This window comes from Anser brachyrhynchus (assembly GCF_964034855.1).
Source record: "Anser brachyrhynchus genome assembly, chromosome: 1".
NCBI lineage: Eukaryota > Metazoa > Chordata > Aves > Anseriformes > Anatidae > Anser > Anser brachyrhynchus.
The window spans coordinates 16794329-16807765 of record NC_137694.1 but is presented as its reverse complement, the minus strand read 5'-3'; the positions used below and the strand labels follow the sequence as shown (position 1 = coordinate 16807765).

The window sequence follows — 13437 nt, the reverse complement described above, 5'->3', positions numbered from 1 at the left end:
CACAAGGGAGCTGGGCTCAGACCTGCCAGCAGACAGCCTGTCAGCTGTGATTATCGCATCCCTGCGTATCTCACTTAGCACAACTGTCAAGGGATAATTTAGCAATCTAAATAAACACCACCGGTGAGGTCTGCCTGTGCTTTGACATGCCAGCTGCTTCTGATCAGCGGTGTGTGGCTGCAAGCTCGTGCCCCGAAGCAGTTCCAGTGCCAGATTCAAACTCCCAGAGAGAGGGAAAATCGCAGAAAAATGCCGGGTTAGGAGCCACATCTCTTGGATCACCCCGCTATCCACAGGAGATCTCTGTATCCGTTCCAGGGAAGGACATGTCTATGGTGAAGAGCAGGGAAGCAAAGGCACCGGGCAGCTTTCTGGCACTTCCAGGAGCACTGGGTGGGTGTCACGGGAGGACAGCTGGCTTGGCACGGCCAGATCGCTGAGAGCCATCCCCATAAGCTCCATACCGGGTAACGAACCTGCCAAGCTGTGACATTATTGCCGTTTTCCAGTTAGCAGCCAGTTCCTACAGCAGCACCGTATCTCGATATGTCCTGATTTCAGGTGGCCAGAAGAGAGGGCAGGCTGACCGTCTTGTGCCAGGGAGCCCAGAACTGGGCACAGCTCTCCAGGTGTGGCCTCAGCAGGGCTCAGGAGAGGTGGAGGATCTCCTCCCTCGACCTGCCAGCTGTGCTTTGCCTAATGCAGCCCAGCATGCCATCAGCCTCCTTTGTGGCAAGGGCACACTGCTGGCTCCTCAGTCCTGGCCCTGACCCAGGACCTAGGCACAGCAGACCAAATTCTTCTTTCAGCTACAAACATCACTTAGGAAGATTTTCTGGATCAGGCTGGATCTGGCTCCCTTAGCTAGGTAAGCCTAATACCAAGGCAGGTAAAAAAGCAGGTAACATATCTCTGAGCTTGTCCACGTCAGACACAGTCTGCATTGCATCGCCTCGTCAAAACCAAAATGCTGCTCACCACAAGCACCACTGGACACGAGGCAAGGAAACACTCCACAAAATAACAAGCAGAAAACCTGAAAAACAACACATCCCTCCACTGCATGGGACAAGGAGGAGGTGCTGCAGATCTCACCTGAGAGCAGAGGTTACATTTAATGTACTCTAATAGCCACCAAGCTCCTACCTAATGCATTAGCAAGGCTGACCCCTTCTCTTTTGTATTTTAGAAGAATGCTGCATTAGGGGTGAACATACCACACAGTATCACAGTACAGCAGAATCACAGTACAGCAGATGGGGATCATGGATTAGTACAGGGAAAAATTCTTGTTGTTTTGGACTAAGACACAGGTACAGGGCAATATGCTTCCACCAGCTACACCATGTACAAATGCTCTGGCATCCCTAGGCTGAGATGATAGGTGAGAAAGTGAAGTGTGAATTCCCTCTTCCAAACAAAAAGTCTGAATGCTTCCCTTTTCCCAAATACAACATTAGTGTTCAGCAAATTCCACCCACGAGAAACCCAGCACACTGTGCCCCGTGAACAGCCCAGGACCCTTCTCTGCCCCTGCTGGTGCTGACAGCGTGTTTTGCTTGCTAAAACTTTCAGAACAACCTTTTTCAACACTGACAGTGGCAACTGTGGGAATATTTTTAGTTGTGAGTCTTCCAGCCTCCTCGTAGCTCAGAAAACATTTTATTTTTTGGCACCGTGGGTGGAAATGGCAATGAGCACTTCGTGGTGCCACGGCGGTGCTCCCTGCACGAGTAGCAGGGCTGGTGCTGGGAGTCCCCGCTCTTCACCCATGGCACACAGAAGCACGGGGTGCCTTGTGTTTCCCTGAAGTGCTATGGCAGAAGGTGCAGCTAATTGTAGATACAGCAGCTGGACAATACTGAATGCCCCAGGGGGATTTTTCAGAAATATTCTCGGGGGATTTCTTGCACGTGAAAATGTATTTTGTTCCCCTGAGGTCAGACAAACCATCAAGACAGCATTTATATCCGTGGGTCAGGTCTGGAGGGGCAGGTGGGGAACACTGGTGGGATTTGAAGACAAAGCCACACCATGAGAAACTGTCTTTTGGGATTCTCATCTTCCTGAGGGCTGTGGGGGCTGCGTGTGCCAGTGTGGGAAAACAGCTTGCCAGAAGCGGGAGGGATGGAGCACAAGCCTGGCAGCGCAGGTCCCACTCTGCAGCCTGTGTAACCTGTGGCTTTTTGTCCTCTTCCCTGATTACAGCTTCCAGGCCAAAATGTCTGAAGATAAGGGTGTTTTGGGGGGTGCCAGGAGAAGAAGGCATGACCTGTGGTGGTGCCTGAGGAAGAAAGCCTGTCTCCTCACCTCCATGCAGCCACAGGATGCTGGCGCAGCGGGGCTCCAGTCTCTGCAAATAGGCTTGACCAATCTCATTTAAAAGAAGAATTTGGAAAGTTTCCCAGATTATAATTACCTATATATAAATATAAAGATAATTACCCTACCTAACTGAGACCTCAGAGCACGAAACTGACAAGTGATGACAACTACATTCATTAGGAGTGCGAATGTTCTTCCTCTCCTTTATGAAACGATACTGAGTGATTGCTGAAGAAATCCAGCAGCCAGAGACATGATCTGCAGATACGTGCCGAGCCTGAGATGGATAAAGGCTGCTGGAAGAGGCTGCAGGACTGCCTGGACGTGGGCCTGGGCAGCCTGCTGGGGGTGGCCCTGCTTGGGCAGGGTTTGGAGCAGATGGGCTCCGGGGGTCTGTTCTGCTGATGCTTTGTAAAGCAATTTTTCATACTGGCTTTTCAAACACTTTCTAGTTTTTCACATGCAAAGGTGTTAGGCTACAGGGATGATGCTGAACACACAGAAATACGTGGCCAAATGCATCTAGAAGGAAAAAAAAAAAAAAGGCTCTTTCTAAGCTTCTTGGAAAAAAAAAAGATGAAAAGGTGATTGTGGTACAAGGTGAGCTTCTAGGCCAGGACTAGAAACCAGGACAATCCCTTTCCATCAAACTCTGGGTGTGAAATAACATTGAGAAAGGGGAGGAAACAGCGAGAGCCGTAACGCCTTGTGCAGAAACACGGCGATTAGGAGAGGTGCTGGACACCTACGTCACGCTCCTGGTGTTTTGCTGAGACAACCACAAGGTCTCAGCCACTGCTGTTGTATGAGCAACCTGCCACGCTGACTTCATATCCCCATGTTAAGCATTTTGGGCCATGATTTTATTTTTCCAGCAAGGTGACTAATCCCCTGCCTGAAAGTGTTTCATTACAGCTGCGTGCTTCTTCCCATAAAAGCCTGCAACACTTTGTCTTTGAATGTAGTTGAATTTCTGGAAAGCAGCAGTTCAGACCAATTTGAAGGTGCCTTGGCTTTCACCCTGCCTTCATGCTTCTCCACCAGACGTTCTTTAGATACATTTTTTAATAAAGACTTGCAAGAAATTCCTTTTTTTTTTTTTTCCTGTGTAAAGGTTTCTGTGTCTGAGTGCAGCCAGGGCATGGAGAGCTCATGGGAAAAGGCAGCAGGGGGCTCTACTGCAGAGCAGCGGTCCCCTTCTCCAGGAAAGAGTGGGACAGAAGGGTGTGTGGATGGCACAGAAATTACACCCAGGATGGTTGAATCTGATGCTATCAAATCTAACCTGCTTCTGGAGGGGTGACAATGCATCTTGCAGTGCTGACTGAATGGGCAACATAATGGCAGGCGATGCTGCACCGGGAAGCACAAAGTCATGGCAAATGGTGGGAAAACCCTAATGTTATCTCCATAATAATACATGCTACTAATGTAATGCTATAGCCAGAAAAGAGTTAGGAAAATATTAGTTACTTCAGGAAAAAAAAAAAAAAGATTTTGGAAACATTCAAATATCTGGAAAACAGCATTTTGGTATCAATTGGTGCCAAAAGGGTAAACAGAGGTTTAGGAATTATTAGGGGAGAAACTGAGAGCAACCAAAACCAATATCCATACCCTGTGCAAAAGCAGAGCATGCCTACACTGTGAATACACCGTGCAGTCCTGCGCAGTGCTTCTGCTCTTTCCTTTGGGAGGCTGCTTCATAGGCAGAAACCCCTCTGCATCAGAACTGGGACCCTAATATTCAGTCTAGTTTCCCTCTTACGTGTCACCTCATTGCTCCTGATGTTCCTGTGCCACAAGAGCACAATATCTGCAAGGCAGTGTTGGACTCCTGCCCATTCCAGTCCCTAGCCCAGGTAAATATGCCTGTCTTCCACACTCTTTTCTTATTAACTAGTCCCTTAATCCCCCGATTACATATCAGGAGCTGACAAAGCAAGCACATCTGTCGTGCTGCTCCTTCGTTTAGTTGGGCTGGCAGAAGGGACTGCTCCCTCAGCAAACTCACCTGAGCCTCTTGGGCAAAGCCACCAGAGCTGATTTTTGTACCTGGTTGCACAGCATGAGACTCTGGAAAAGGCTGCCCAGGGAATTGGTGGAGCCCCCATCCCTGGAGGTATTCAAGAGACACAGGGATGTGGCGCTGAGGGACGTGGTATAGTGGTGGGACTCGGTAGGTCAGGCTGATGGTTGGACTTGGTGATCTTGAAGGTCTTTTCCAACCTCAATGATCCTACGGTTCTGAGGAAAGAAAATCATACAAATCTATGAATCAGGGCTTTCCACATCTCTTATTTAAACTGGAGCATCTGTTTTGGCATACTCTGCTGTTACAGAGTGTTTTTAGGACTACATTCACAATGCATTCGCCTCCTCACCGCCTCAGTTTTCCCATAAATCAAAGTAGAGCCACACTCAGCTTTTATTTGCTCTTAGCTGCCGTGCAATTTCTGGGCATGAGATTTGCTCTTCTATTGGTGTATTTGTCTGTTTGCATGTTTTAACTAGTTGAATCTTTAGCTAATGTAAGTGAGGGGAAAGAATACCAAACCTATTTAGAGTGAGGAAATTCACAGGCTACAGTATTTGAGAAGGGTGGAGCTGAGCTCCTTAGGGTAAATTATAAATGGATGGTATTAAGTCTAAGGAAATAAACAAGTTACAACACCGAATCACTGCTATCTCCACAGAGGATTTTAAAAGAAGCAGCAATATGATAGGCTAAAGCAAACTCCCTGCCTAAGAGCTCCAAATTGTTTCTCCTCTCGCTACACAATAGAAGCTACACACAGCCAAGAAGCCTTGAACATCGTTCCTGCAAGAAGGATCCCAGCATTTTGGAATCTGTTCTTGACTTTAAGAATAATTACTGTTAGCAACAAAATTGTTTTCTGAACCCTTTCCAAACCTGTGTGGTTCACTGTAATAGGTGAAGGTTCAGATTTCATCTCATGGAGCTCCAACTAATTCTTCAGTTCTCGAAATAAACTCAGATGAAAGGGGAACGAAGTAATAACTTTTGCTCATATGAGACTCCTTGGACTGGAAAGGGAACAGCTTCCCATGGGAGTTAGAGGCCCAAATGCCTGTTCATTCAGCAACTTCTGTCATGCTTCTTTCTAGCGATTAGAGCAATTGTCTAAAATGCTGGCTTTATCCAGCTTGAACTTACTGGAGTGATGCCACAGGTAACCACTCTTCATGGCACTCAGCTCTGGTGCTCAGACCAGTTTGGCGCACCGCACTGGGTCCCAGTCTCTTGCTGGGGCTTTGGGCAGGAGGAGACCTTCGTGTGGTGCCCCAGCTGTGGAGGACCAGCGGGGAGCCGGTCAGCATCAGCCTGGGGCTCCCAACCACGCGTGGTGGGGACATTACGGGCAGCAGGTGGCCTCCTAACACACGCCACATGGTGCCTTTCCTCGCCGGGGACAGATTCTGGCTGCCATGGGCACACAGGGAGCAGTGCAGGTGTCACGTCCCAGCTCGCCTCTCTCTTCTTTGTTAGACTTCATCTGGGTTCCCAGCAGGCCAGTCTGTGCTGGCGTGAGATCCTGGGTAACAAAGAATCACAGAACCATTAAGGTTGGAAAAGCCCTCCAAGATCACCTTGTCCAACCACCCCCCTACCACCAATGTCACCCACTAAACCCTGTCCCTAAGCACCACGTCCAACCTCTCCTTGAACACCCCCAGGGATGGTGACTCCACCACCTCCCTGGGCAACCCATCCCAGTGCCTGACTGCTCTTTCTGAGAAGAAATGTCTCCTCATTTCCAGCCTGAACCCCCAGAGCAGGAGGTATCAGGAACCACCAACAGGTGGCCTAAAAGCTAGCAAGTTATTTGTTATTCAGGCGTACTTTGTTTGCACATCTAATGTGTTGTTAGTTGTACCCGAGATGATAAATAATGTTCCCCTCCAGAACTTACCTTTATGCGCTCCTCACGTATGGCACAAAACTTGTATTTTCTTTCCAGGTGTTGGAAAATTAGAAGGTTGATGAATAAAGTGTGGTTAAAGGCTGCTTTATGGCTGGCTGTTGTGGTTTCTAAGATTATTTTCTCAGAGCGTTACTTTAGCAGGAATAGATCACCGGGGCATTTGCAAAGTGAGTAAATGCAGTTATAAATACAAGTTACAGGTATAAATTTATGTTTAACATTATGTACATGTAGATGCTGTACAAGATATAGCTTGTGTTGCACCGATGCCTAAACCTGAGGATATTTTTCATATGTGCAGACCCTCCCCAAGCAAAAATTAGGCAGATAAAACCACTGAGTGCTGGGGGGCACGCCACACGTTGCCTGTTTGCATTATACTTGAAAAATCCCATGACATAAAGGTTTTCACCATTCTTACTCTTAAAAAAAGTGAACCGCTTGTAACACAGAATTAGTGTACGTGAATTTTTAAGCATTCCCTTGATGTTCTAATGGGCTGAGATGAGAAAAGCTCCAGTTTCTTGCAACAAGAGAACAATTTCCCTCGCAAAAGTGGATGTTATGCTGAATCAGCCTTAAAAACTGTTGTCAGACCTAGACACAGGCAACTCCAGCTCCATGTTCCTCTTCCTTTGGTCTGGAGATCTCACAGCAGAACTTAAAACAATGAGCAATTCTCCCCACTACTCATAGGGTCTCTTTCCTGCTCTTGTAAACCTCAAGTTTTAAGAAAATCCGTTGAAGTTTAGTTTATTTTTTGTAGAGCTGAGCACTGAATGGATCTGGGTAACAGTGCTATCTTTTTTTTCTTCTTTTTTTTTAATCTTTTTTTTTTAGCATCTCAGTTTTGTTTTAAATTCACTTTGGAAAGAAGCTTGAAATACTCCACTCCCAGGCAAGTCGAAACAGAGCATTTTTTGAACCGTGAAATGAACATGTCATCAGTTGGTACCAAGAAAACAAAGGGTCAGGCAAAACCTCGCCCACTTACATATTTTTATGGAAGTCTCCCATCGTCTTGATGTCGGTGTGATTCCTTCTATAGAAAAGGACAGTTAATACCAGGAATGAGACCCAAAGGGAGTATCTAATTTTCTTTGAAGGATCAGCCTTTGCTGAAAACCTGCCAGCTAAAACATGAGACATAATTCTGATTTTCATCCCCACCTTGAGTTTCCTATACCAACGGTTGGCTTTCACCGTTACAGTCTCCGACTCATTCTGGAAGCAAGACCCCATGGAAAGAGCAGCCAAAAGGGATGGGTCCAGGCCTGACCCCTGCCCAAGCGGTGACCCCAGCTTTAACGGAGCAGTATTGGGACAGGCAGGGACATTTCACCATTTTCTGAAAAGATTTGAGTCGCCATGTGTTAAATAAGCCACTCCTTTCAGCAGGGCAATGAGCCGACATTTGAATACTGTATTTGCTGCTTAGCATTTGAAATGCATTTTTATGGCACAATTATATGACAAGTGGTAGAATGCGTGAAAGGGCTCCGGAACAATAGGAATTGTGTAATTAATGAGAAAACAGTGAAACGTCAGATAAACAAGAGAAAATTAACTGCTCGGCAAGTGGCTCCAAGAAAGAAGCGGGCAAGTAACACAAAAGGAGCAGAACAGAGGATTTTGTGTAATTATGCTCATAATTAGTTTCATACAAATGCTTTTACAATATCTTCCCTTTCCAGACTCTTGGATGTTGCCTCTTACTGCAATAAAATGGGAAGAAAAAAGTTTAAACATTCTTTTCTTGTGGATCTATTTAACCTAATAAAAACTCCTGAAACAAGTACTTGGAGCTCACATTTAAAAACCTGTAGAGAAGGATTGTGTTGAAACAAAAACTTTTTTTTTTTTTTATTTTTTCCCCCAAGATGTGGGCATTAAGTATTGCATGAAGAAAATGCAGAGAGAAAAATATAGACTTAACACCAGGGTGTTTTTTATCCAGATGCCAAGTTAATGTTGATATGAATTAAATCAATTACAGCGTGAGTTGTTTGATTTTTGTGAGCATAAAAGGCACCACGACATGCACTCAAACGTGATAATGGGGAAGTTATTTTTAATTCCTTTTGAACCTATTTTCTTCCTCTTCCTTTTCATGAACTACTGTTTTCATCAGAGGATCAGGAAAGGCAACTAAGCTTCTAAATTCCATTAAAAAAATCTGCTGGAGTAAAGCTGAATCAGCTAAACACCTTCCAAAACTGCAATTTATAAAGCTTTTTTTTTTATTTCCTGACAGACATATTGGCAATAATCCATTTTTTCCCTCCTCCTTGAAATAATGCAGTTCCGGGGATGAAAAGCAGTTGAAAGAATCTTTTCTTTTTCTTTTTCTTTTTCTTTTTTTTTTTTTTTTTTTAATTTCCACGGCTTTCTCGTGAGTACCGAAGAGCCTAATCTCAAAGAGCCTAATCCGAAGAGCAACAGCTCGCCCTAAAAGTTGCCTTCGTGCCTACACGGGGCAGAGTGCATCGCAGAAGCGCAGCGTGCCACCTTCGGCGTCTTCTTGCTTGCCTCTTGCTGGCTTTCTCTGTAACTGGGCCATCGCTTTTTTGGTACTGCTGGCGTTTTTTGGCACCTGTGGCCCATTTTTTTTCCTTTCTCCCAGCTCCCTGCTCCCTCTGCTGCGGTTGGCAGCGCGGGCGCGCAACCTGCGCGCTTCTGGCCGCCCCCACCAGGGGACGCCGCAGCCGCGGGGATGCATTGCAAACCCAACGGGGATATTGCAAACCCAACGGGAACATTGCAAACCCAACGGGGATAATGCAAACCCAGCGGGAACATTGCAAACCCAAGGGGAATATCGCAAACACAGCGACGGAAAGTGCCCGTCGGAAAGTCAGGGAGAGGAGCGACACCGTGCTCGCCGGGGCAAGAGCGAAATGTTGGGCTTTGGCTTTGCTTCTGCCCACAAGCCGGGCGACTTTGCAGCTCGTGCGTTATCTGAAGTCGCCCCAAAGAAATCTTTAGTTGAAGGCTCCGGGTCCTACCTGCTGCTCCGCAGCAAAGCGGCAGCCCTGGGAAAGGCGCACAGCGCACAGCGCAGCTCCGGCTGGGGGGAACCGGAGTTACCCTCGCTCTGCAAAGCGATCCCACTTTTCTTTCTTTCTTTATACATTTTATTCGCATTTGTTTATTTGTCAGTCACTTTAATTTCAGTTTAAACGACAAACCCGAGACGACAGGTGGCTGCCGCCCGGGGAAGCCAGCCGCTCGCTCCGCGGCCACCCTGGGCACCTTCTCCCTTCTCCTGCCCCCGGAGCCGAGCCGTGCCGAGCCGAGCCGGGGCGCGGAGCCCGCCGCCGAGCTGCGCAGGGCGGGAGCCCCCGGGGGCAGGATCCGGCCCCCGGCCCCCACCCGGGAGGGGCCGGGCGGGGCCGTCGGGAATCCCCGCCCCGGGCAGCCCCCGCGCCGCCGCGGAGCTGCGGGGACGGGACGGGGACGGGGAAAGGGACGGGGACGGGGACGGGGACGGGAAGGGGACGGGGTGGCCGCAGGGACCACGCGGGACCGCGCCGTTCGTGGGGCGGCCCCGCCGAGGGGGCGCTGCGCCCTAGCAGGAGGAGGAGGAAGAGGAGGAGGAGGAGGAGAAAGGAGGGGGGAGTGCTTCGGTATTTAATTTTTTTTTTTTTTTTGGAGAAGGAGACGAGCAGCAGGTTTATGCTAATCGCCCTCTCGGGAGCAGCAGCGGGAGGAGGAGGAGGAGGAGAGGAGCCATTTTGAACTCACTTCAAAGTTGAAGGTGGAAAAGTTGGAGCTCTCCAGCCCGCCGCCCGCGGACGGGGACGGGGAACGGGACGGGGACCGGGACCGGGACGGGGCGCCCGAGGAGCCCGGGAGGCGGCGGCGGCGGCGGCCGGGGCTGATGGATGAGGGCGGCTGGGCAGCCCGGCGGGTGGATGGATTGTGCGGCAGCCCCCTGCCCGCCGTCTCTGCCTCCTGAGCCCCGGAGATGCCGCGGCTGTCCGCCGCCTCCTGCGTGTCCTGGGCCGCTCTGCTCTGCGCCCTGGCCCCGGCGGGCGGCGGGGAGCTGCGGCCGCCCCGCACCGCCCCGCTCCTCCACCTGCCCCCGGGGGCTGCGGGGCGCCGAGCCCCCGAGCCCCCCGCGCTGCCGCCCGCCGGGAGCCTGAGGGCTGCGGGCACCGCGCTGCGCCGAGCCCCCGGCCCCGCCGAGCCCCGAGGTGGGGGGCTCTGCCCGCGGCGAGCCCGGCGGAGGGGCGTCCCCGAGCCCCCCGCAGCCGGGGGGGTCTCGGCAGGCTGCCCCCCGGCACCCCGGAGCGGTGCGGAGAGCTGGGGGCGGCGGGGAGCGCGGCGGGCGAGGAGCCCCAACAGCCCGCCGCAGTTCCAGCTGCCCAGCTACCAGGTGTCCATCCCCGAGAACGAGCCCGCTGGCACGGCCGTCATCGTGCTGCGGGCCCAGGACCCCGACGAGGGGGAAGCAGGCCGGCTGACGTACTCCATGGAGGCGCTTTTCGACGAGCGCTCCAACGATTACTTCTCCATCGACGCCCAGACGGGCAGCGTGGTCACCGCCCGCAGCCTCGACCGGGAGACGAAGGACACCCACGTCCTGAAGGTGACCGCCTCCGATCACGGCTCCCCGCGCCGCCGCTCGGCCACCACCTACCTGACAGTGACCGTGAGCGACACCAACGACCACGAGCCGGTGTTTGAGCAGCCCGAGTACCGGGAGAGCATCCGGGAGAACCTGGAGGTGGGTTACGAGGTGCTGACCATCCGCGCCACCGACGGCGACGCCCCGGCCAACGCCAACATGCTGTACCGCCTGCTGGAGCCGGGAGCGGGCGACGGGGTCTTCGAGATCGACCCGCGCTCGGGCGTCGTGAGGACCCGAGCCCCGGTGGACCGCGAGGAGGTCTCTGAGTATCACCTGGTGGTGGAAGCTAACGACCAGGGCAAGGATCCAGGACCACGCAGCGCCACGGCCATGGTGCACATCACGGTCGAGGACGAGAACGACAACTACCCCCAGTTCAGCGAGAAGCGCTACCTGGTCCAGGTGCAAGAGGACGCCCCAGTCAACAGCCAGATACTGCAGGTGCAGGCCACGGATCGGGACCGGGGCAGCAACGCCCAGGTGCACTACAGCATCGTGAGTGGCAACCTCAAAGGTCAGTTCTACATCCACTCCTTCTCCGGTGCCATCGACCTGATCAACCCTCTGGATTACGAGACTATTCGGGAGTACACGCTCCGGATCAAAGCCCAGGATGGGGGCAGGCCTCCTTTAATCAACTCCAGCGGCATGGTGTCGGTGCAGGTCGTGGACGTGAACGACAATGCCCCCATCTTTGTCAGCACTCCCTTCCAGGCCACGGTGCTGGAGAACGTTCCCCTGGGCTACTCGGTGCTGCACATCCAGGCTGTGGATGCGGACTCTGGGGAGAACGCGCGCCTGGAGTACAAACTCATAGAGATGGCACCGCCCGCTGGGGGTGCCCCCACGGCGGGTGACTCGGGGTTCCCTTTTCAGATCAACAACAGCACGGGGTGGATCACGGTGGCCGCAGAGCTGGACCGAGAAACTGTGGAGAACTATCACTTTGGGGTGGAGGCCAGGGACCATGGCGTGCCGGTCATGACCTCCTCGGCCAGCGTGTCCATCACTGTCCTGGACGTGAACGACAACAACCCCACCTTCACTGAGAAGGTGTACCACCTCAGGCTGAACGAGGACGCAGCTGTGGGCAGCAGCGTCCTGACTCTGACGGCAGTGGACAGGGACGTGAACAGTGTCGTGACTTACCAGATCACCAGTGGCAACACGAGGAACCGTTTTGCCATCACCAGTCAGAGCGGAGGGGGGCTGATCACGCTGGCCTTGCCCCTGGATTACAAGCAGGAAAGGCAGTATGTGCTCACAGTCACTGCCTCTGACGGCACTCGCTTTGACACTGTCCAGGTCTTCATCAACGTCACAGATGCCAACACGCACCGCCCGGTCTTCCAGAGCTCCCACTACACAGTGAGCGTCAGTGAGGACAAGCCCATTGGCACCTCGATTGTCACCATCAGTGCCACCGACGAAGACACGGGCGAGAATGCGAGAATCACTTACATTTTGGATGATAACATCCCCCAGTTCCGCATCGACCCCGACACCGGCACCATCACCACCCTGATGGAGCTGGACTACGAGGACCAAGCCTCCTACACGTTGGCCATTACAGCCCACGACAACGGCATCCCCCAGAAATCGGACACCACCTACGTCGAGATCCTCATCCTGGATGCTAATGACAATGCACCCCGCTTCCTGCGCGACCGCTACCAGGGCTCCGTTTTTGAGGACGTACCACTCTCCACCAGCGTCCTGCAGCTCTCTGCCACTGACCGTGACTCGGGCCTCAACGGCCGTCTCCTCTACACATTCCAAGGTGGTGATGATGGAGATGGAGACTTCTACATTGAACCCACTTCTGGAGTGATACGCACGCTGCGCAAGCTGGACCGTGAGAACGTGGCTGTCTACAGCCTGCGGGCCTTTGCTGTAGACAGGGGCAGCCCACCCCTGAAAGCCTCTGTGGATATCCAAGTGACTGTGCTGGATATCAACGACAACCCTCCTGTCTTTGAGAAGGATGAATTTGACATCTTTGTGGAGGAAAACAGCCCCGTGGGCTCTATTGTGGCACGAATCAGCGCAGCTGACCCCGATGAGGGGACCAACGCACAGATCATGTACCAGATAGTAGAGGGCAACATCCCCGAGGTCTTCCAGCTAGACTTGCTGAATGGAGACCTCACAGCCCTGATGGACCTGGATTACGAGAGCCGGACAGAGTACGTGATTGTGGTGCAGGCCACCTCGGCCCCTCTTGTGAGCCGGGCGACCGTGCACATCCGCCTCTTGGATCAGAACGATAACCCGCCGGTGCTGCAGGACTTCCAGATCCTCTTCAACAACTACGTGACCAACAAGTCCAACAGCTTCCCCTCTGGCGTGATTGGCAAGATCCCTGCTCACGATCCCGATGTGTCTGACAGCCTGGCCTACACCTTTGTGCAAGGCAACGAATTAAACTTGCTCCTTTTGGACTCTGCCACTGGGGAACTCAAACTCAGTCGAGATCTGGACAACAACAGGCCCCTGGAAGCCCTCATGAAAGTGTCGGTCTCAGGTAAGCAA

At 52.0% G+C, this 13437-nt stretch overlaps 1 protein-coding gene across 5 annotated transcripts in view; it reads left to right on the top strand.

Moving 5' to 3' along the window:
• The first annotated feature begins 9693 nt into the window (after positions 1-9693).
• The window catches only part of CELSR1 (cadherin EGF LAG seven-pass G-type receptor 1), a 166589-nt gene continuing 162845 nt past the window's right edge, over positions 9694-13437 (top strand). For 3 of the 5 annotated variants that reach the window (XM_080602471.1, XM_080602474.1, XM_080602470.1), the window contains exon 1: positions 9695-13429. In XM_080602471.1, coding sequence (XP_080458597.1) covers positions 10240-13429 — 3190 coding nt within the window. In that variant the 5' untranslated portion in view covers positions 9695-10239. Of the gene's footprint in view, positions 13430-13437 lie in introns of all 5 variants that reach the window. The other 2 variants (XM_080602472.1, XM_080602473.1) reach the window with 2 other exon arrangements.